The sequence below is a fragment of the Struthio camelus genome, chromosome 18, assembly GCF_040807025.1.
Source record: "Struthio camelus isolate bStrCam1 chromosome 18, bStrCam1.hap1, whole genome shotgun sequence".
Taxonomy (NCBI): Eukaryota; Metazoa; Chordata; class Aves; order Struthioniformes; family Struthionidae; genus Struthio; species Struthio camelus.
The window spans coordinates 2,331,162-2,351,604 of NC_090959.1; the positions used below are offsets into that span (position 1 = coordinate 2,331,162).

Sequence of the window (20,443 nt, forward strand, 5' to 3'; positions counted from 1 at the left end):
CACCAGGAAACGCCGGCAAAGGACCCTGCTGCTGGCCATGCCGTCCGGCAGCAGGTAGGCAGCGTGTGGCTCGTTGGCAGCAGGTACAAGGCACAGCCTGGCATCCCGGACCGTGGGACCATGAGTTAGGAACAAAGTGAAGGGGCCCCTCAGGCAGCCTCAGCACACGATGTCTGTGTGAGATTGCACTCAGGGAGAATTGCAGACCATTGAAGAAGCTTACTGGCAAACACGAGGGCAATGACTAATGTGAGAGAGTGAGTGAGTGTGTGGAAAAAAAAAAATCAAATAGGGCAAAAGCCCTAATCCTATTAAGTAGTCTCTGCAGCAGGAGAGCATGTGAGTGTGTGCATCAGGCACTGCATTATAACGCTGATAACCATGACGCCTTCAGGCAGCAAGCACACACGTCTACCAGCTGGTTGGGTCCAGCAGGGCCTCACCAGAGTTCTCGTATGTGCGTGAAGGTAACCACTGCACTTGAAGCTAACATTATGACTGGGTCTGACTCTTAGGCAACCTGTAAACCAGCTTGAACCTAACCAAGGTGTTTAAAGGAAAGGGCAGTGGGCTGTGAGGGGAAGGGGATTCCCAGGGTCCTAAGGTCTGTCCCGCTTGCTGCTCCGTGACCACGGGGACAGAGGTCAGTGTGAGGGCATGGGGGAGTCATCCTTTTGCAAATCACAGAATCACAGAATCTGCTCCTGGGCTGGCAGCAGCCCGGCACCAGCCCCACCGGGGCCACGGAGTTGTGCCCATGGCCCAGCTCTGGCCCCGCTGCAGCCCTGCGGCCCGGCCACTCGCGATCACAGAATCACAGAATGGTTCAGGTTGGAAGGGGCCTCTGGAGATCATCTAGTCCAACCTCCCTGCTCCAAGCAGGGTCCTCTAGAGCATATTTCCCAGGGTCACATCCAGATGGGTTTTGAGTATCTCCAGCGAAGGAGACTCCAGCACCTCTCTGGGCAACCTGTTCCAGTGCTCTGTCACCCTCACAGTCAAGAAGTTTTTCCTCAGGTTTAGATGGAACTTCCTGTGGTTCAGTTTGTGCCCATTGCCTCTTGTGCTGTGGCTGGGCACCGCGGAGAAGAGACTGGCCTCATCTTGTCGACATCCCCCCCACACACACATACTTGTACACACTGATGAGATCGCCTCTCAGTCTTCTCTTCTCCAGATTGAACAGGCCCAGCTCTTGCAGCCTTTCTTCAGAGGAGACATGCTCCAGTCCCCTCATCATCTTTGGAGCCCTCCGCTGGACTCTCTCCAGTACTGCCATGTCTCTCTTGTCCTGGGGAGCCCACAATTGGACACACTACTCCAGGGGGAGGCCTCCCCAGGGCTGAGGAGAGGGGCAGGATCACCTCCCTCCACCTGCTGGCAACACTCTGCCTAATGCACCCCAGGATACCTTTGGCCTTCTTGGCCACAAGGCCACATTGCTGCCTCATGCTTAACTTGTTGTCCACCAGCGCTCCCAGGTCCTTCTGTGCAGAGCTGCTTTCCAGCAGCTCAGCCCCCAGCCTGTACTGGTGCCTGGGGTTATTCCTCCCTAGGTGCAGGACCTTGCACTTGCCTTTGTTGAATTTCAGGAGGTTCCTCTCCGCCCAGCTCTCCAGCCTCTCCAGCTCCCTCTCAATGGCAGCACAGCCTTGTGGTGTGTCAGCCACTCCCCCCAGTTTAGGATCATCAGCAAACTTGCTGAGAGTGCACTCTGTCCCTTCCTCCAGGTCACTGATGAATACATTGAACAAGACTGGACCCAGGACTGACCCCTGGGGGACACCACTAGCCACAGGCCTCCAACTTGACTCTGCGCCATTCACCACAACCCTCTGAGCTCGGCCATCCAGCCAGTTCTCAAGCCACCTCACCGTCCACTCATCTAACCCACACTTCCTGAGTTTACCTAGGAGGATGTGATGGGAGACTGTGTCCAAAGCCTTGCTGAAGTCCAGGCAGACAACATCCACTGCTCTACCCTCATCCACACAGCCAGTCAGTCCATCTGAGAAGGCTCTCAGGTTGGTCAAGCACGATTCCCCTTTGGTGAATCCATGCTGACTACTCCTGATCACTTTCTTGTCCTCCACATGCTTAGTGAGGACCTCCAGGAGGAGCTGTTCCATCAGCTTTCCCGGGATGGAGGTGAGGCTGACAGGCCTGTAGTTTCCTGGCTCCTCCTTCTTGCCCTTTTGGAAGACTGGCGTGACATTGGCTTTCTTCCAGGCCTCAGGCACCTCTCCTGATCTCCAGGACCTTTCCAAGAGGATGGAGAGTGGCCTAGCGATAACATCCGCCAGCTCCCTCAGCACTCGTGGGTGCAGCCCATCAGGGCCCATGGATTTATGGATGTCAGGTTTGGACAAAAGATCTCTAACCCGATCCTCCTCCACCAAGGGAGAGTCTTCCTTTCTCCAGCCTTCCTCTCTTGTCCCCAGGGTCTGGAATTGCTGAGGGCTGGCCTTAGCAGTGAAGACTGAAGCAAAGGCAGCATTCAGTAACTCTGCCTTCTCTATATCCTTTGTTACCAGGGCACCCGCCCCATTCAGCAGCGGGCCCACATTTTCCCTAGTCTTCCTTTTGCTATTGATGTATTTGAAGAAGGCCTTCTTGTTGTCCTTGACATCCCTTGCCAGATTTCATTCCAAATGGGCCTTAGCCTTCCTTGTCGCATCCCTGCACACTCTGACAACGTCCCTATCTTCCTCCCAAGTGGCCTGTCCCCTCTTCTACATTCTGTAGACTTCCTTCTTCTGTTGGAGTTTTGCCAGGAGTTCCTTGCTCCTCTGTGCAGGTCTCCTGCCCACTTTGCTGGACTGCTTACTCAGAGGGATGCACCCATCTTGAGCCTGGAGGAGGTGATGCTAGAATATTAACCAGCTTTCTTGGACCTGCCTTCCTTCTAGGGCCCTACCTCATGAGATTCCTCCAAGTAGGTCCCTGAAGCGGCCAAAGTTAGCTCTCCTCAAGTCCAGGGTTGCGAGCCTACTTATTGCCCTGCTCCCTCCTCGTAGGATCCTGAATCCACCATCTCATGGTCACTGCAGCCAAGGCTGCCCCCAGCCTTCACCTCTCCAACTAGACCTTCTTGGTTTGTTAGTACAAGGTCTAGCAGTGCACCTCTCCTTGGTGGTGTCTCCAGCACCTGGGTCAAGAAATTATCCTCAATCCTCTGCAGGAACCTCTTTGACTGTTTGTGCCTAGCTGTGCTCTCTTCCCAGCAGATGTCAGGGTGGTTGAAGTCCCCCATGAGAACCAGGGCCTGTGATCATGAGGCTACTTCCAGCTGTCGGTAGAAGGCCTCATCAACGACTTCTTCCTGATCAGGTGGCCTGTAGTAAACCCCCACCACTGTGTCACCCATGCTAGCCTGCCTTTTAAGCCTTACCCATAAGCTCTCAACTTGCTCTTCATCCACCCCGAGGCAGAGCTCCATACGTTCTAGTTGCTCCCTCACATAAAGAGCAACTCCACCACCTCACCTTCCTAGCCTGCCTTTCCTAACAAGCACATAGCCGTCCATGACAGCATCCCAGTCATGTGAACTGTCCCACCATGACTCTGTAACTGCAATGAGATCATGGCCCTGCGACCGCACACAGATCTCTAACTCTTCCTGTTTATTCCCCATGCTGCGTGCATTGGTGTACAGGCATTTCAGAGAGCCAGTCAAGCATGCAAGCTTCCCAGGAGAGGTGCAAGAGGATCCTCCATAGCCATGTTGCATGCTGTCTCCCCTGGCTGCATGCACCCACTGGAGGCATCCTGACTTGAGTGGTGTTTTACTGACTACCCTGTCTCTGCACCACTCCCCTTCCCCCATCTTTCCTAGTTTAAAGCCCTCCTTACCAGGCTGGCCAACCTGTTGGCAAAGACAGACACGTGTGCCCCGCTTAGTGAGGTGGATCCCATCGCTCTTCATCAGCTGTTGATCTTCAAACCGGGTCCCATGGCCATAGAAACCAAAGCCCTGTTGCCAACACCAGCGGCGCAGCCAGTTGTTAACTTGGAAAGCTCATCTACTCCTCCTCCCGTCCTTCCCCCTCACAGGCAGGATTGAGGAGAAAACGACCTGGGCTCCCACACCCTTCACCACCATCCCCAGAGCTCTGGAGTCCTGTGTGATGGTTTCCAATTTGCCTTTCATGTTGTTAGTGCCCACATGGAAGAGCAGCAGAGGGTAGTAGTCCGATGCATGGACAAGCCTTGGCAGTCTTTCCATGACATCTCTTCTTTGAGCCCCTGGCAGGCAGCAAACCTCTCTGGACAAGAGGTCAGGTCGGCAGATAGGTGCCTCTGTCGCCTGCAGCAGGGAGTCACCCGCAACAATCACTCGCTGCTTCTTCTGGGTGTTCCCTCATGGCACGGGGTCTGTCAGGCCAGTTGCTTCCCTTGGAGCCGTGCCCAGCTCCTCCTCAGCTTGGAGGGCGCTAAACTTGTTCCTCAAAGGAACAAAGTCTTGAGGAGGAGTAAGAGCCTTTCTCCTTCTACGAGAGGTCACCAGCTTCCACCCCTCTTCAACAGCGTTACGATGTGCCGTTTCACACGGTACGGAGCCCTCCGGCAACTCCACTGCAGTGGGGGCTGGGGACTCCCGGAGCTGCACAGTCTCCGAGAATACCCTGTCAATCTCCTGCTCATCTTCTCGGATGGTACGCAGCCTACTAACTTCCTCCCGCAGCTCCTTTATCTGGTGATACAACTGGTCAACCACAGCACACCTCGCACAGGGCAGCAGACTGTCAGCCCAAGCCTCATGGAGAGGCCCCAGGCACTCCCTGCAGCCTGACACCTGTAGAGCTGCATCTGCTGTCAGAGGGGCTGTCTGTGTTGAAGCCTCAGACACAGCTGATGCAGCACCTCCAACAGCCACTGGGGAACGTGCTCTGCGGCACGTCATGACCATGCCCGGGGAAGGACACACCACTGCGCAAAATGGAGAGGTGCCTTCTGTGCCTTCTGTGCCCAAAGTGTTACAACTGAGGAGCAAACTCTATAACTCACCTAAGGAGTACATTCAGGAACACTCCAACTATTGAACCAGCAAACTGTATTGGCCACAGAGCAGGCAAAGGCACTAGAAAAAGTTTAAGGCCAAGCTCCCTATACTCTGCTCAATAAAAATTGCAGAGGGATGTCTTGTCCCATAGAGCCTGACTTTTCCTTTTGAGTGAGGAAATTAAAACTCCCAGTTGTACTGAAAACCACACCTTTGGGAGGAAAAAGATACAAAGCTCTGTGGTGTCAGTCATATCAAAGCTCCTCTGCCTGTGCCTTCAGTTTTTTCCACCTGTCCAAGCTGGGAACTGACCTTCTTGCCTCTTGTGTGTGCGCTTGAGCCAGCAGTCTCTCGGGAGGAACCTCTCAGGAATCGTCTGTGCGGACAGAGTCGAAATGTCATCCTTTCGCTCACCTCCCCACCCCCCATCCCCTCGTCCAGAACCTGGCCTTGGGGAAAAGGTGGTGTGTGGTGGTAGCGCTTGTCAAAGCTCTGTTCGTTAGTGCCGCTTTTGCTCAGACTTCTTGTGGTCCATCCATTCCAGTATGATGCGTTTGGCAGAGGCCGATATCAGATGCTGTGGCAATGATAATGGTCTTTAGCATTGATAGGCGCCACACAGGCAAGCGTGGGACTCAGGATGGTGCAGCCCGTAGAAGAGGGGTTTGCTCTGGGGGGCTCCCCAAGAGTTTAGGAACCCCGGCTGCACCACGGCCAGAGCCTCCACACTGTGGGGTTGCCGTAGCCTCATGAGTGCAGAGCATGAGTGCAGAGCAAACCTAGTCAGCAAAGGAGAAGGGACACCGCAGACTCACACTGCAAGCATCTAGATACCGTGGAATTTCGTACTGATAGCTGTTGAATGTGCGCACTGATAGCTGCTGACTGTGCGCACTGATAGCTGTTAAACGTGCAACTGTTAAACATGCGCACTGATAGCTGTTGAATGTACTGATAAGCATCCTGTTGACCATGCTGTCGGCATCCATACTGTTATCACCTAAGACCATCTGTTCCATTGTCCAGCCATGGTCTGGCACTGATTAATGAACTAAGCCCGGGAAGGATAAAAGGAAGTAAGCCACATACCTCTGTGTGGACTCGGACTGACCGTCAGCTGGTCTGCGGACCCGACAACCCACCCATCAGCGGGGACGGCCCTGATGCCAACTGCCAGGGAGAACCTGAATCCTCTTGACGCAGCTCAAGCGTGGTGAGAACAATCCGGGGAAAACTATACCGGAGGGGTGGCCCATAAGGACAAGGAAAGGGCGAGAGCGGTCATTATACCGTGCACCCGAGAGCAGTCATTGTACTGTGCTTCCGTGGCTTAACCATAGAGCTCTGATATGTGTGTGTTTTTAATTCTTTACTATGCTTCTTAGCTTTGTTATACTTGTAGATTGTCTGCTGTTAATGGTTTAGTATTGTCCAGTGTCCCATCATATGTGTAGAACCGCTTAGATCTAATAAATTCTTACATCTGACAAAGAATGATCTCTGGAGTTCAGTGCAACTAATCCCTGAATACGAAAGAATCCCGGACGCCCCTCTAGTGGCACGCCACAAGCATCCACAGCTCTGATCCTGTGCTGCGCTCTCTTTCTCACCCTCTTGAAGCAAGCACTTCCTCCTCTGTGGAGCCCAGCTCCATACAGGATGTCTGTGGATCCAGTGCCCCCAGCCTAAGAAGTGTTGAACGGGAGGCTTGTGTTCTACAAGGGCAGAGACCTGTCCGTGGAGTACAGGGCAGAGGCTGGGCATACTAGCCCGGCAGTCTTTGCTGCCTTTGGCCAGGCCTGTGAAGCTGTTTCCTTGACGTGACGGTACAGAGGCAGCAGGAGGTAGACAGTGGGGTTTTGTGCCCGGGCTGCTGTGAGGACAGAGACATCTCGCAATGGCCAGGTGAAAGTGCAGCCAACAGAGCAGAGGCAGCCAACAGATGCAGCAGCTTGTGCAGCAGTTTCTGGGCTCTGCTTAGCTCTTCTGAGAAGCTCGTTGGAGATTGTGGGGACTTCTGCTCCCCCAGAAGGAGTTGCACAAAAATCTACTCTCTGAAAATGGTATGTCTACCTAGCAGGAGTTGCAGAAAATAGGCAGTTAACTGAAGGACACACTAAGGTTTCCAAACTGCAGATGCCTGTAAACACAGAGCCTCTAGCATTACAACACCCTTTTACACCTTCACCAATTCTGAATGCACCGCCCCTCACTGAGGGTGCACCAACAGAAAACACTTGCTTCACTGATGCCTCAGCAAAAAGGATAAATGGTCAATGGCAATATCAGGCTGTTGCATTAGATATTACCACTGGCACACAAATAATAGAAGACGGGGAAGGCACTTCCCTTGAAGTGGGAAATAAATAGATCCCCAGTTTGGAGAAATCAAGATTGGCAACTATTGCTAGATATAGCCAGGAAAACACCTTTCAAGATGGGATGCGTAAAAGCTCATACCAAGGACAATCAACCAGCCACCAAGGGGAACCTAAAGACAGATGAGTTTAACGAAAATTAGGATAATCACATGAGATCCTGAGTGGTATCAGCTGGGAGAATGGTTACATCACAACCTAGGTCACACAGGTAAGGAGGCTCTTTACTTTGCTGCACAGAGTAAGGACTGGCCCGTAAACAGGAAACTTGTGGAACTATTCTTACAGAACATCCCCAGTGTAGATTAAAATTAGAAGCACATCGTCCTGCTAAAGCACTACCTCTTCATGTCAGTGAAGGGAAAACTTTAGGGTCTACATGGCAAAGTGATTGTTTTGCACCAGTCAAATCCTCTGCAGGATATCGATACAGCCTCACAGGAGTGGAAGTAGTCTCCAGCTTGCTTATGGCAACTAAGAGTCAAAAAGCTGAGGGGCAAAGTACAGTGGGAGGACTAGTGTTTTGGTTCTCAGATCTGTCTCCTCCTGATGTTATCCAAAGTGATAAGGGCTCATATTTCTCGTGTCAGGAAGTGCAAGACTGGGCAAGACAAGAAGGAATTCAATGGGTATTTCACACCCCACACTAGCCTCAGTCAAATGGGATGATAGAAAGGGCTAATGGCTTATTGAAAGAGCCTCAAACCACACGAGGCTCAATGGGATACGCGACTTCCCTAAGTACCCCATCAAGTACATAACCCACAGGGGCCCTCTGGAAGCCCTGTGAGCCGAGCACTCTTTGTCAGAACTAAACTTAGTGCTCCAGCTACTGGGAAAGGAGAACAGCCGACAACGTTACAGCCAGGACAGCCTGTGATGGCCAATTTACTATCCATCGGTCCTGTGCCTATGGCTTTAATTAAACCTCGTGGCCCACTTGCCTGGGAAGCTACTGAGAGCAGTGGTGCAAAACACAGAATTAGCGCACGATGCATTTTTCCTTCTTTTTCATAGGGTAATCTGTCTGGACTCACCCCGCCAACTCATGCTATTCTTATTTTCACAGGCTCAGGGAGTGAAGCCTGACGCTACGAGTCCTACTAGCAAGACTAAAACTATTAGTACTGCTTATTTTTTTCCAAATTGCTAACCCCTAACAAAAAGGTACTATCCCAAAAAGGGCTGAATTCATCCTGAGGGAATCCTTTGTAAAATGAATTCATTCCAAATAATAGGTATAGTGGGAGGAATGATAACCCTAGCACTTGTTACTGATAGTATGGAAATGCCCCCACAAAATGAAGGGTTTCAATCCAGTGCAATCTTGAAACAAATACAACTCTTTGGCCAGCTTATCAATACCTCCTCAATCACAGCTTGTTTAAACAATCTGGGATCGACCGAGGGAACCCCGTTGCCTATCTGCCTCTGCTTCCCAAACTTAGAGGAAGATTTAAATAATACCTGGGCTAAAGGAGGGTCATTTATCCCCCAATTGGAAGCCAGAGATCCACTGTGGTGCAATTATAGCTGGCCCTCAATGCTTTCGGGCCTGACAGGTGAAAGCTGCACTGACCAAAGTGTGTACCTGGATGGTACTGCACGGGGAAGGAAGACCACCATGCCATGCACTACCATCCCTTGGGGGATCCCTTGTGCTCTTGACCAAGGGAGTTGAGAAGATCACTCACTGACATGGGAACGGTTGGAAGAACCTGCCCTATGGTGTGTGGTCCACCCCAAAGTCAAGGCACATGAATGTCCGATGCGCTGTCAGGATGGAACTCGGCCAATACCAGGAGAAGGGAAACAAACTAAATTCTCCCTTTGCCTAAAATCATGTCAGTGGGGAGGAAGAGGATCGTTATGGGGATGTGCTTGGAAAGGACCCAAACACTCTCACAACCCCCCCTCCTGAAAATCCTGAATGGAAGTGCACGCTCCCGTTGTCCTGTAATGCCTCATTCCATCCACTCATGACTTTTCCCCCCTTACGGCATGCACCAGTGCAAGGCTGTCTCTGTGCCAACAACTCAGTGCTTAATTTCACTGAGAAACTCTTTAGGGATGACTTTCAGCCCGCAGACAGCAAAAGCACCTTTGTAGCTGAAGGCAAAAAGGCAGCTGTGCCAGCCCCAAAGGGCATGGTTTGAGCATGCTCGGATCACACGCTACATACCCTCCTCCCTGCTATGCTTGTTGGCGTACAATGCTCATTAGCTTCCTCCTAAGTCATGTTAGCCAGGTCTCCCTGCCTCTCAAAAGTGGCGACGAGTGAACAGGGCAACTCTATGGCGAGACCTTTCACGTGGAGAAAAGGTTCGAAAGCGTTTGCTCTGAGGTTTAGAAGGGTGCTTCATCTGGGGAATTGCATCAGCTAAAACTCGAGAGCAAGTAGCGCAACTGACTGATCAAGGAGAAATACTGGCTAACGCCACAGCGACAGCCTAACTCTCCTAAATGAGCGTGGAGATGCGACCGCCCGCATAACACTACAATTGAAAACCACTCTGGGCCTCACGCTGTTGAAGGAGGGAGGAGTCTGTGCCTTCTTGAACATCTCCGGTGAAGACTGTTGCGTGCACATTCCCAACGTCTCCCAGCCACTCTCCCTGCAGATTATGCAAGTTCGGCAAGTAGCGGCTGACTCTGCAAGCATCCAGGATGGAATATACTCATCATGGCTAAATCAACTTTGAACTGATGGGCTTCCGACTTCCAGGATGGCTTGCAAGCCTACTCCAACCACTGTTCACTATTTTAATAACCATTATTATTGTAATAGTAGTAATTAGCGGTATGAAATCAGTAAGAATACGAGTTCTCACGCTCTCATAGCAGCCTCTTCCCCTGGCCAAACTGGAGGAAGATGCCACAATGGAGAGTAGATCTATAAAAGAGGCAATAACCACTCCATATATTTATGACACAGAGGCAAGAGGGGACCGCACCACCACTCTGTGAAAGCATTGGAGATTTGACTATGGTCATGGGGTGGAAGTGTGACGGAGCGCAACTCCCCCCGCCCCTGATTGCAAGCCCAAGGGGTGGCGGAGTGCAACTCCCTTATCTCGGGCTCCAGCTGACCGCAAATAGCTGACAGTGCCCAGGACTGACCAGGAGGAACTAGGCCATACTGGTTGCAAACCAGTTTCTGGCAAAGGCCAGAAACAGGCATGAGATGAGCAAAAAGGGATACATTTTCCCCTACGCAGCATGAGATTGGCATAAAGGTAGCTTTCCCCACACGTGGCATGAGATCAGCAACAAAGAGACATCTCCACACCAAATACTGCATGACCATGAGTCAAACTCCATGCCGGTAAATAGTGCTGCAGCCTACAGCCCACTGAGCTCTCCTACACGGCAGCTGGATTCATGGTGGTGAACCTCCCCCTGAGGTGGCACACCTCTCCAGTCTCTTGACACCTCGAGGTCAAGAGACTCCCTACCGGTGACAGATCCTCTGAGTGACTGAAACTTTCCTCTTCAAAGCTGAGAGATTCCTTACCCGAGACAGATCCTTGGTAAGAAAATAATGGCCCACGGAGACTTTGCAAACTGTAATCTTGGATTGGTTGTGCTGCTGAGACTTTGCAAACTTTGCTAAGTGTCTCTCAAACTGACTGTGCACATAATCCGTTGGACATAAACCATTGACTAAGTCTGGGACTAAGCAGTTTGGATAGCCAGGCAGTCCACTCTGAAGGAGTCCACGACTCACTGGAGGGTCTCCTTGACGATTCTGCCTCACACTGTCCACTATGCAACAAATAAACAACTGAACCTTGCCATGAAATCTCATCAAACCACTGTTTTATTTAGCATTGAACTTTGTTAAATCACTATCTTATCTCAGTAAACATATTGCAGCTTCTCTCTTACAAGTGAAGTGCGTCACTCCTCACTCATCCGCAACAACCCTGAAAAACAAAGAAACAGAGCATAAGAAGCTGCCCAGTCACTTGTAAAGTCGAAGGACAAGAACATTTCTTCCCAAGCAAAACAAGAAGGGATTAACCACCTCAAGAAAGTCAACAGCCTCCCTTTTTTTCTTCCGTTTGGTAACACCATCCGGTAGCAGGCAAGGACTAAAGACCCAGGTTCAGAGCTCCCGTCTGGTTGGGACTATTCCAAGCAGACAAGCTACAGATAGCAGTAATCTAACAAATTGGTCTCAAAGCAGACACAGCCTGAGTCCAAGCAGAAAGAGGCCGTTCCTTAGAGAGCTGTCGGGGATGTGCAGAAGGAAAAGCTGTTGCTCAGGGGACACCACCTGGGATACAGGTGTTGGAGGTCTCGCGCAGCTAGCAGCCAACCGTTGCTGGCCTCTCTCAAAAGCGCTCACAGGAGGTTTTCTAAAGCAAGGGGTACTGCAGCCAGCCTGGCTCTGAGTGTGGTGAAAAAGAGGAATCCGGCCCTGAAGTGGGAGCTAGTGGCCCCTTGGGGACTGTTGACCATGGCCAGAGGACGTTCACTAGGCAACAGTGGGCCTCCTCAACAGCTACTACTTCCACAGGACTCATGCTCTACACCGGCGGGAAGCAAGCAACACAAAGGACACAGGAGCAGGAGCAGGTTGAGTTATTGTACAGGCCTGTGTGCTCTGGTCTCTTGTGCCATGGTCTGCCTTCAGGACATTCCTGCCTTTTTTCTCAGGTTCCTTTGCAGCTCTGAGGCAGTACTGAGGGAGGCTGCCAGCCGCATGCAAAGTGGGGCGTGAGTTGTAAGCCACACACAGACCCAGGCAACGGCCTCAACTTGTCCTCCTCCCTCGGTCACTCTTTCGGACCTTGACAGGTTGCCTGTCAAGACAACAGAAGGCTCATCCTTGACTCTCGGGATGTCTCCCCACCACCTTCTTCAATGCTTTCCGAGAGGCTCTTCCAAGGGACGGAGCCAGGCAGCACGTCATGAGCCCCGCTGAGGCCAACTGGGCAACAAGCACGCTCTTCTCTAAGCTACTCTTGGAGCTCCTCCAGGAAGAAACTAACCCACAAATGGCCACATGCTCACCAAGGAGAGAGGCCTGTGGCTGCCCCAGTCAAGCAGCTGCGCTTCTGGACACTCAGACGCTTGGGTGCTTTGCGAATAAAGCCCTCCTAGCAGAAAGATGCAGGAGTGCAGCAAGCGTGTGGGCAGCGTGGGGAGTGATGGTGAGGCAGGAAAGGCTCAGGACAAAGAGAAGAAACTCAGCTGGACCCGGTTAACAGATACAGCTCAACCACGTCACAGCACGACAGCTGCTATCTTCTGAGACATAGCAGGAGGCTGCTGTCATACCTGCCAAAATCTTCTGCTCTCTTTCAGGTCAGCGTCGCTGTCTCCTTCGCAGGCTCCTGAAGAGAAGCATTTGCTTGTCTCAGGACAGAGACACAGCTCTCTCGAAGAATCCTCCCTACTGCTTTCTGCAGCAAGAAACAAACAGCCATCCCTGAGTAACTTCCAAGCCTGTAGCGCTCCCTTGGCAAGGCGGTGTGGAAAGCAAAGCGAGACTTTGTCCCTAGGCTACAAAGACTTCCTGCGGAGAGTATGACTGACGCTCACCACTGGCTTAGAGACATTAGCCTGTGGAAACCTCCTCTGGCTGCTGCTTAACCTTGCTCCTCAACTCAGGTCAGCGCACAGCCTCCAGCCCTCCCCACTGCTTCCCCTCAGCTACTGTGACGGGAGGAGCCAGCAAAGCAGCCACAGCTCCGTCAGGCTACAGCTCCTCTCTTGGAGCCTCCTGCAAAGCATTTCTGAACTAGAGCAAAGGCGAGCCCTCAGAAGGAAGCCAGAGCAGTGCCTGCAGTCCTGGCAGGCAACACAGAGCCTTAGGGCACTCTAGTCCAGGCTTGTACGCACCTTGCTTGTCAGTGTCTTGGGCCTCAAGCGGCGGCTCACTCCGGTTGCCTTCAGGACTCTCAAGTTCCTGATGAGCAGCCTCTTGCCAGCTTCGCAGCTTGCTGCTTGATACACATTCTTCTTCCTACAGGAGGGAAGACATGCATTACAGAACAAGATTCAGCACACAACAGAAAGAGGCAGGAATTGTGATTCGGTGCCCACAGTTCTTCGTCGGCGGCATTAGCAGAGCGAATCCCCAGCCACGCAGGTGCACACTGGGACAGTTGGCTCCAAGACAAGCTGAAGGTTTTCCTGGGGACTGGTGTCAGTGGGAGGCGGAAATAGGAGCCCCACCGGTCAGGAAGGCCAGAGCCCTCCTCGTTTTTCCAACACAGACCCTCCCAGCATGGCAACACCCCTCCCTGCTTCCTCAGGGCATTGCTCAGGACACGCCCTGACCATCCACCAGCAGTCACAAGCTGGCAGAGGCTGTGTGCGTGTCAGCACCCCCCCACCCCAGGAGTCCGCAGCGCCAACGCACTGCCACCTAGCAGGCGTGGCCACCCGCACCCACCCAGCGCCTACTCACAGGTCTCCCTTTGAGAGCTCTCCGAGTAGCATCTTCTTCCTCAGATGACAAGCTGTGCCATGTGGCTCGAGCCATGACCTGCCAGCTCTCCCCGCAGAGCACTGAAGTATGCACAGCTCTTCTGGTCTTCTTCCCAACAGCTGAAGGCTCACTCGTCTCGGCAGCTCCTACCAAGGACAGGAAGTACAATTCCCGCCTGTGAATGGTCTCCGTGGCAAAGTGTGTTGGCCACAGGGCTAAGCAAGCCCTCTTTCCTGCTCGGAGGGCACACGTGCAAGAGCCCAGAACAACCGTTCAGAAGAGCGTCTGCCTGAACGAACGCCTCACAAAGGACGCAGCAGCTGTGACTTAGGTGCAGTTTTGTCACCAGCAAGCACAAGGCGCCTGTTCCACAGCTGAGAGCAAACACGCTGGCTCCTGTTGACAGGACTGGAGAAATCTGCCTCTAGATGTGTGTTAGTCTCACGAAGTCTCTTAGCTTACCTGAGCTGTTCTTCTGGCTGCCTGGCTGTTTCTTCTTTCCCAGCTGCTGCTGTTCTCGCTCAGCCTGCTGCAGGAGGCCCTTCTCCTCTTCAAGAGCCTCAAGCTTCTCCATCCTCGGCGCAATCATGGCAAGAAACCTTCACAGACAAACACAGACGGCTCAAACACAGCACCTGCAGCTCTCTTGCCCAGACCATTTCCTCTTTTGCCACTGGCATCATCCTGCTGTGGGGGCCCCGCCTCAAGCGCCCCAAGCACCTCCCAGCTGCCTTGGCCAAGCTCCACACACTCATGCTGCCACTCGAGGCACAGTCAGCATCTGCACCCGCTTGACTTAGGCAGCGTTTCCCGGAACACAAAGCTCCAGCCAGCACCACGCGGAAAGGCCACAGGCCCACTCCTGGAGCAAGGCTTACTTCTCTTGTCTCTTACCTGGCCCTCATCTCCCTCTCTCCATCTCTCAGCCTCTCGCTTTGCTCCCGCAGGAGCCACTCTCGGAGGTGAGCAATGTCCCTCCCTTCTGGCACTTTGGGGGCACCCTTTAGTTGCCCTGCTGGGCAACGGCCTTGCCGTGGTGCCTGTGGCTTTCTGCCAAGACAGCAAGGCCCAGCAGTGCTGTAGGCATGTAAACAGCTGCTAACAGCTTCCCCACAGCTGCCCAAGCACTCACATCTCTGCTGTTCTCTGCTGACCCACACCATCAGCAAGCCCTGCGGCTGAGAGGGGGCCATGGTGGGACAGGGCACGGGCACCAGACGCTGCCCTTGCCCTTGCCCACCAAAGGCAGCTGGAGTGAGGGGGAGAACAGCCCTCTGCCATGTGCTTCCCTTCATGTTCTTCTCCCCACAGATTGTTCAGGTGCCAGGCTGCACGGAGTGCCTGGGGCCTCTCCATGAGGCTTGGGCTGACAGTCTGCTGCCCTGTGCGAGGTGTGCTGTGGTTGACCAGTTGTATCACCAGATAAAGGAGCTGCGGGAGGAAGTTAGTAGGCTGCGTACCATCCGAGAAGGTGAGCAGGAGATTGACAGGGTATTCTCGGAGACTGTGCAGCTCCGGGAGTCCCCAGCCCCCACTGCAGCGGAGTTGCCGGAGGGCTCTGTACCGTGTGAAATGGCACATCGTAACGCTGTTGAAGAGGGGTGGAAGCTGGTGACCTCTCGTAGAAGGAGAAAGGCTCTTACTCCTCCTCAAGACTTTGTTCCTTTGAGGAACAAGTTTAGCGCCCTCCAAGCTGAGGAGGAGCTGGGCACAGCTTCAAGGGAAGCAACTGGCCTGACAGACCCCGTGCCATGCGGGAACACCCAGAAGAAGCAGCGAGTGATTGTTGCGGGTGACTCCCTGCTGCAGGCGACAGAGGCACCTATCTGCCGACCTGACCTCTTGTCCAGAGAGGTTTGCTGCCTACCAGGGGCTCAAAGAAGAGATGTCATGGAAAGACTGCCAAGGCTTGTCCATGCATCGGACTACTACCCTCTGCTGCTCTTCCATGTGGGCGCTAACAACACGAAAGGCAAATTGGAAACCATCACACAGGACTCCAGAGCTCTGGGGATGGTGGTGAAGGGTGTGGGAGCCCAGGTCGTTTTCTCCTCAATCCTGCCTGTGAGGGGGAAGGACGGGAGGAGGAGTAGATGAGCTTTCCAAGTTAACAACTGGCTGCGCCGCTGGTGTTGGCAACAGGGCTTTGGTTTCTATGGCCATGGGACCCGGTTTGAAGATCAACAGCTGATGAAGAGTGATGGGATCCACCTCACTAAGCGGGGCACACGTGTCTGTCTTTGCCAACAGGTTGGCCAGCCTGGTAAGGAGGGCTTTAAACTAGGAAAGATGGGGGAAGGGGAGTGGTGCAGAGACAGGGTAGTCAGTAAAACACCACTCAAGTCAGGATGCCTCCAGTGGGTGCATGCAGCCAGGGGAGACAGCATGCAACATGGCTATGGAGGATCCTCTTGCACCTCTCCTGGGAAGCTTGCATGCTTGACTGGCTCTCTGAAATGCCTGTACACCAATGCACGCAGCATGGGGAATAAACAGGAAGAGTTAGAGATCTGTGTGCGGTCGCAGGGCCATGATCTCATTGCAGTTACAGAGTCATGGTGGGACAGTTCACATGACTGGGATGCTGTCATGGACGGCTATGTGCTTGTTAGGAAAGGCAGGCTAGGAAGGTGAGGTGGTGGAGTTGCTCTTTATGTGAGGGAGCAACTAGAACGTATGGAGCTCTGCCTCGGGGTGGATGAAGAGCAAGTTGAGAGCTTATGGGTAAGGCTTAAAAGGCAGGCTAGCATGGGTGACACAGTGGTGGGGGTTTACTACAGGCCACCTGATCAGGAAGAAGTCGTTGATGAGGCCTTCTACCGACAGCTGGAAGTAGCCTCATGATCACAGGCCCTGGTTCTCATGGGGGACTTCAACCACCCTGACATCTGCTGGGAAGAGAGCACAGCTAGGCACAAACAGTCAAAGAGGTTCCTGCAGAGGATTGAGGATAATTTCTTGACCCAGGTGCTGGAGACGCCACCAAGGAGAGGTGCACTGCTAGACCTTGTACTAACAAACCAAGAAGGTCTAGTTGGAGAGGTGAAGGCTGGGGGCAGCCTTGGCTGCAGTGACCATGAGATGGTGGATTCAGGATCCTACGAGGAGGGAGCAGGGCAATAAGTAGGCTCGCAACCCTGGACTTGAGGAGAGCTAACTTTGGCCGCTTCAGGGACCTACTTGGAGGAATCTCATGAGGTAGGGCCCTAGAAGGAAGGCAGGTCCAAGAAAGCTGGTTAATATTCAAGCATCACCTCCTCCAGGCTCAAGATGGGTGCATCCCTCTGAGTAAGCAGTCCAGCAAAGTGGGCAGGAGACCTGCATGGAGGAGCCAGGAACTCCTGGCAAAACTCCAACAGAAGAAGGAAGTCTACAGAATGTGGAAGAGGGGACAGGCCACTTGGGAGGAAGATAGGGACGTTGTCAGAGTGTGCAGGGATGCGACAAGGAAGGCTTAGGCCCATTTGGAATGAAATCTGGCAAGGGATGTCAAGGACAACAAGAAGGCCTTCTTCAAATACATCAATAGCAAAAGGAAGACTAGGGAAAATGTGGGCCCGCTGCTGAATGGGGCGGGTGCCCTGGTAACAAAGGATATAGAGAAGGCAGAGTTACTGAATGCTGCCTTTGCTTCAGTCTTCACTGCTAAGGCCAGCCCTCAGCAATTCCAGACCCTGGGGACAAGAGAGGAAGGCTGGAGAAAGGAAGACTCTCCCTTGGTGGAGGAGGATCGGGTTAGAGATCTTTTGTCCAAACCTGACATCCATAAATCCATGGGCCCTGATGGGCTGCACCCACGAGTGCTGAGGGAGCTGGCGGATGTTATCGCTAGGCCACTCTCCATCCTCTTGGAAAGGTCCTGGAGATCAGGAGAGGTGCCTGAGGCCTGGAAGAAAGCCAATGTCACGCCAGTCTTCCAAAAGGGCAAGAAGGAGGAGCCAGGAAACTACAGGCCTGTCAGCCTCACCTCCATCCCGGGAAAGCTGATGGAACAGCTCCTCCTGGAGGTCCTCACTAAGCATCTGGAGGACAAGAAAGTGATCAGGAGTAGTCAGCATGGATTCACCAAAGGGGAATCGTGCTTGACCAACCTGAGAGCCTTCTCAGATGGACTGACTGGCTGTGTGGATGAGGGTAGAGCAGTGGATGTTGTCTGCCTGGACTTCAGCAAGGCTTTAGACACAGTCTCCCATCACATCCTCCTAGGTAAACTCAGGAAGTGTGGGTTAGATGAGTGGACGGTGAGGTGGCTTGAGAACTGGCTGGATGGCCGAGCTCAGAGGGTTGTGGTGAATGGCGCAGAGTCAAGTTGGAGGCCTGTGGCTAGTGGTGTCCCCCAGGGGTCAGTCCTGGGTCCAGTCTTGTTCAATATATTCATCAATGACCTGGAGGAAGGGACAGAGTGCACCCTCAGCAAGTTAGCTGATGATCCTAAACTGGGGGGAGGGGCTGACACACCACAAGGCTGTGCTGCCATTGAGAGGGAGCTGGAGAGGCTGGAGAGCTGGGCGGAGAGGAACCTCCTGAAGTTCAACCAAGGCAAGTGCAAGGTCCTGCACCTAGGGAGGAATAACCCCAGGCACCAGTACAGGCTGGGGGCTGAGCTGCTGGAAAGCAGCTCTGCACAGAAGGACCTGGGAGTGCTGGTGGACAACAAGTTAAGCATGAGGCAGCAATGTGGCCTTGTGGCCAAGAAGGCCAAAGGTATCCTGGGGTGCATTAGGCAGAGTGTTGCCAGCAGGTGGAGGGAGGTGATCCTGCCCCTCTCCTCAGCCCTGGGGAGGCCTCACCTGGAGTACTGTGTCCAATTGTGGGCTCCCCAGGACAAGAGAGACATGGCAGTACTGGAGAGAGTCCAGCGGAGGGCTCCAAAGATGATGAGGGGACTGGAGCATGTCTCCTCTGAAGAAAGGCTGCAAGAGCTGGGCCTGTTCAATCTGGAGAAGAGAAGACTGAGAGGCGATCTCATCAGTGTGTACAAGTATCTGGAGGGGGGGGGATGTCGACAAGATGAGGCCAGTCTCTTCTCCGCGGTGCCCAGCCACAGCACAAGAGGCAATGGGCACAAACTGAACCACAGGAAGTTCCATCTAAACCTGAGGAAAAACTTCTTGACTGTGAGGGTGACAGAGCACTGGAACAGGTTGCCTAGAGAGGTGCTGGAGTCTCCTTCGCTGGAGATACTCAAAACCCATCTGGATGTGACCCTGGGAAATATGCTCTAGAGGACCCTGCTTGGAGCAGGGAGGTTGGACTAGATGATCTCCAGAGGCCCCTTCCAACCTGAACCATTCTGTGATTCTGTGATCGCGAGTGGCCGGGCCGCAGGGCTGCAGCGGGGCCAGAGCTGGGCCATGGGCACAACTCCGTGGCCCCGGTGGGGCTGGTGCCGGGCTGCTGCCAGCCCAGGAGCAGATTCTGTGATTCTGTGATTTGCAAAAGGATGACTCCCCCATGCCCTCACACTGACCTCTGTCCCCGTGGTCACGGAGCAGCAAGCGGGACAGACCTTAGGACCCTGGGAATCCCCTTCCCCTCACAGCCCACTGCCCTTTCCTTTAAACACCTTGGTTAGGTTCAAGCTGGTTTACAGGTTGCCTAAGAGTCAGACCCAGTCATAATGTTAGCTTCAAGTGCAGTGGTTACCTTCACGCACATACGAGAACTCTGGTGAGGCCCTGCTGGACCCAACCAGCTGGTAGACGTGTGTGCTTGCTGCCTGAAGGCGTCATGGTTATCAGCGTTATAATGCAGTGCCTGATGCACACACTCACATGCTCTCCTGCTGCAGAGACTACTTAATAGGATTAGGGCTTTTGCCCTATTTGATTTTTTTTTTTCCACACACTCACTCACTCTCTCACATTAGTCATTGCCCTCGTGTTTGCCAGTAAGCTTCTTCAATGGTCTGCAATTCTCCCTGAGTGCAATCTCACACAGACATCGTGTGCTGAGGCTGCCTGAGCGGCCCCTTCACTTTGTTCCTAACTCATGGTCCCACGGTCCGGGATGCCAGGCTGTGCCCTGTACCTGCTGCCAGCGAGCCACACGCTGCCTACCTGCTGCCGGACGGCACGGCCAGCAGCAGGGTCCTTTGCCGGCGTTTCCTGGTGCTGGGATACCCGCGCTAGTTCTTTCCAGGTTGTATTAGTCTTCTGTAATGTCTCACATTTGTTCTCCACTTGTGCAGTGATTAAACGCTGTAATTTCTTTTCTAAATGCTTTTCTAAACCATTTTCTCCATTTCAGCTTCCTTCCCATCGCTGTGGGCTTCTTCTAGGAGATTTTCAGCCTCCTCCAGTTTTTCCAAGGCTGCCTAAAGGCAAGCTGCCTAGTAGCCAGCACATGGCATCTTGGCCCTTTCCTGTCTTTAACTTATTCATATTCCTCCATTTATCATGCTCATTCCAAATTGCATCCCGATCTCTGCCATGGTTCCCTACCCACTGCGAGTCCCACTTTGGGTTTTTCCACCCCTCTGCCTGAAAGCTCTCAGCAAGGCCGTTTCCAGGCTTCTTGAGCGTTATGATCTCGGGAGGACGGCATGGCTAACGTATCAGAATCCCACTTCTGACATCAAATATGTGACGCGCCACTAGAGGGGCGCCTGGGAGTCTTTCA

General features: G+C 53.1%; 1 protein-coding gene across 5 annotated transcripts in view; it reads right to left on the bottom strand.

The window, feature by feature from the left end:
- Nucleotides 1-20,443, bottom strand: part of LOC138061518 (uncharacterized) — a 94,938-nt gene that overhangs the window by 46,252 nt on the left and 28,243 nt on the right. For all 5 annotated transcript variants that reach the window (XM_068912563.1, XM_068912566.1, XM_068912567.1 and 2 more), the window contains exons 5-6: nucleotides 13,231-13,354; nucleotides 12,667-12,791 (exon numbers count right to left, since the gene is read on the bottom strand). In XM_068912563.1, the coding sequence (XP_068768664.1) occupies nucleotides 12,667-12,791; nucleotides 13,231-13,354 (249 nt within the window). The remainder of the gene's footprint in view (nucleotides 1-12,666; nucleotides 12,792-13,230; nucleotides 13,355-20,443) is intronic.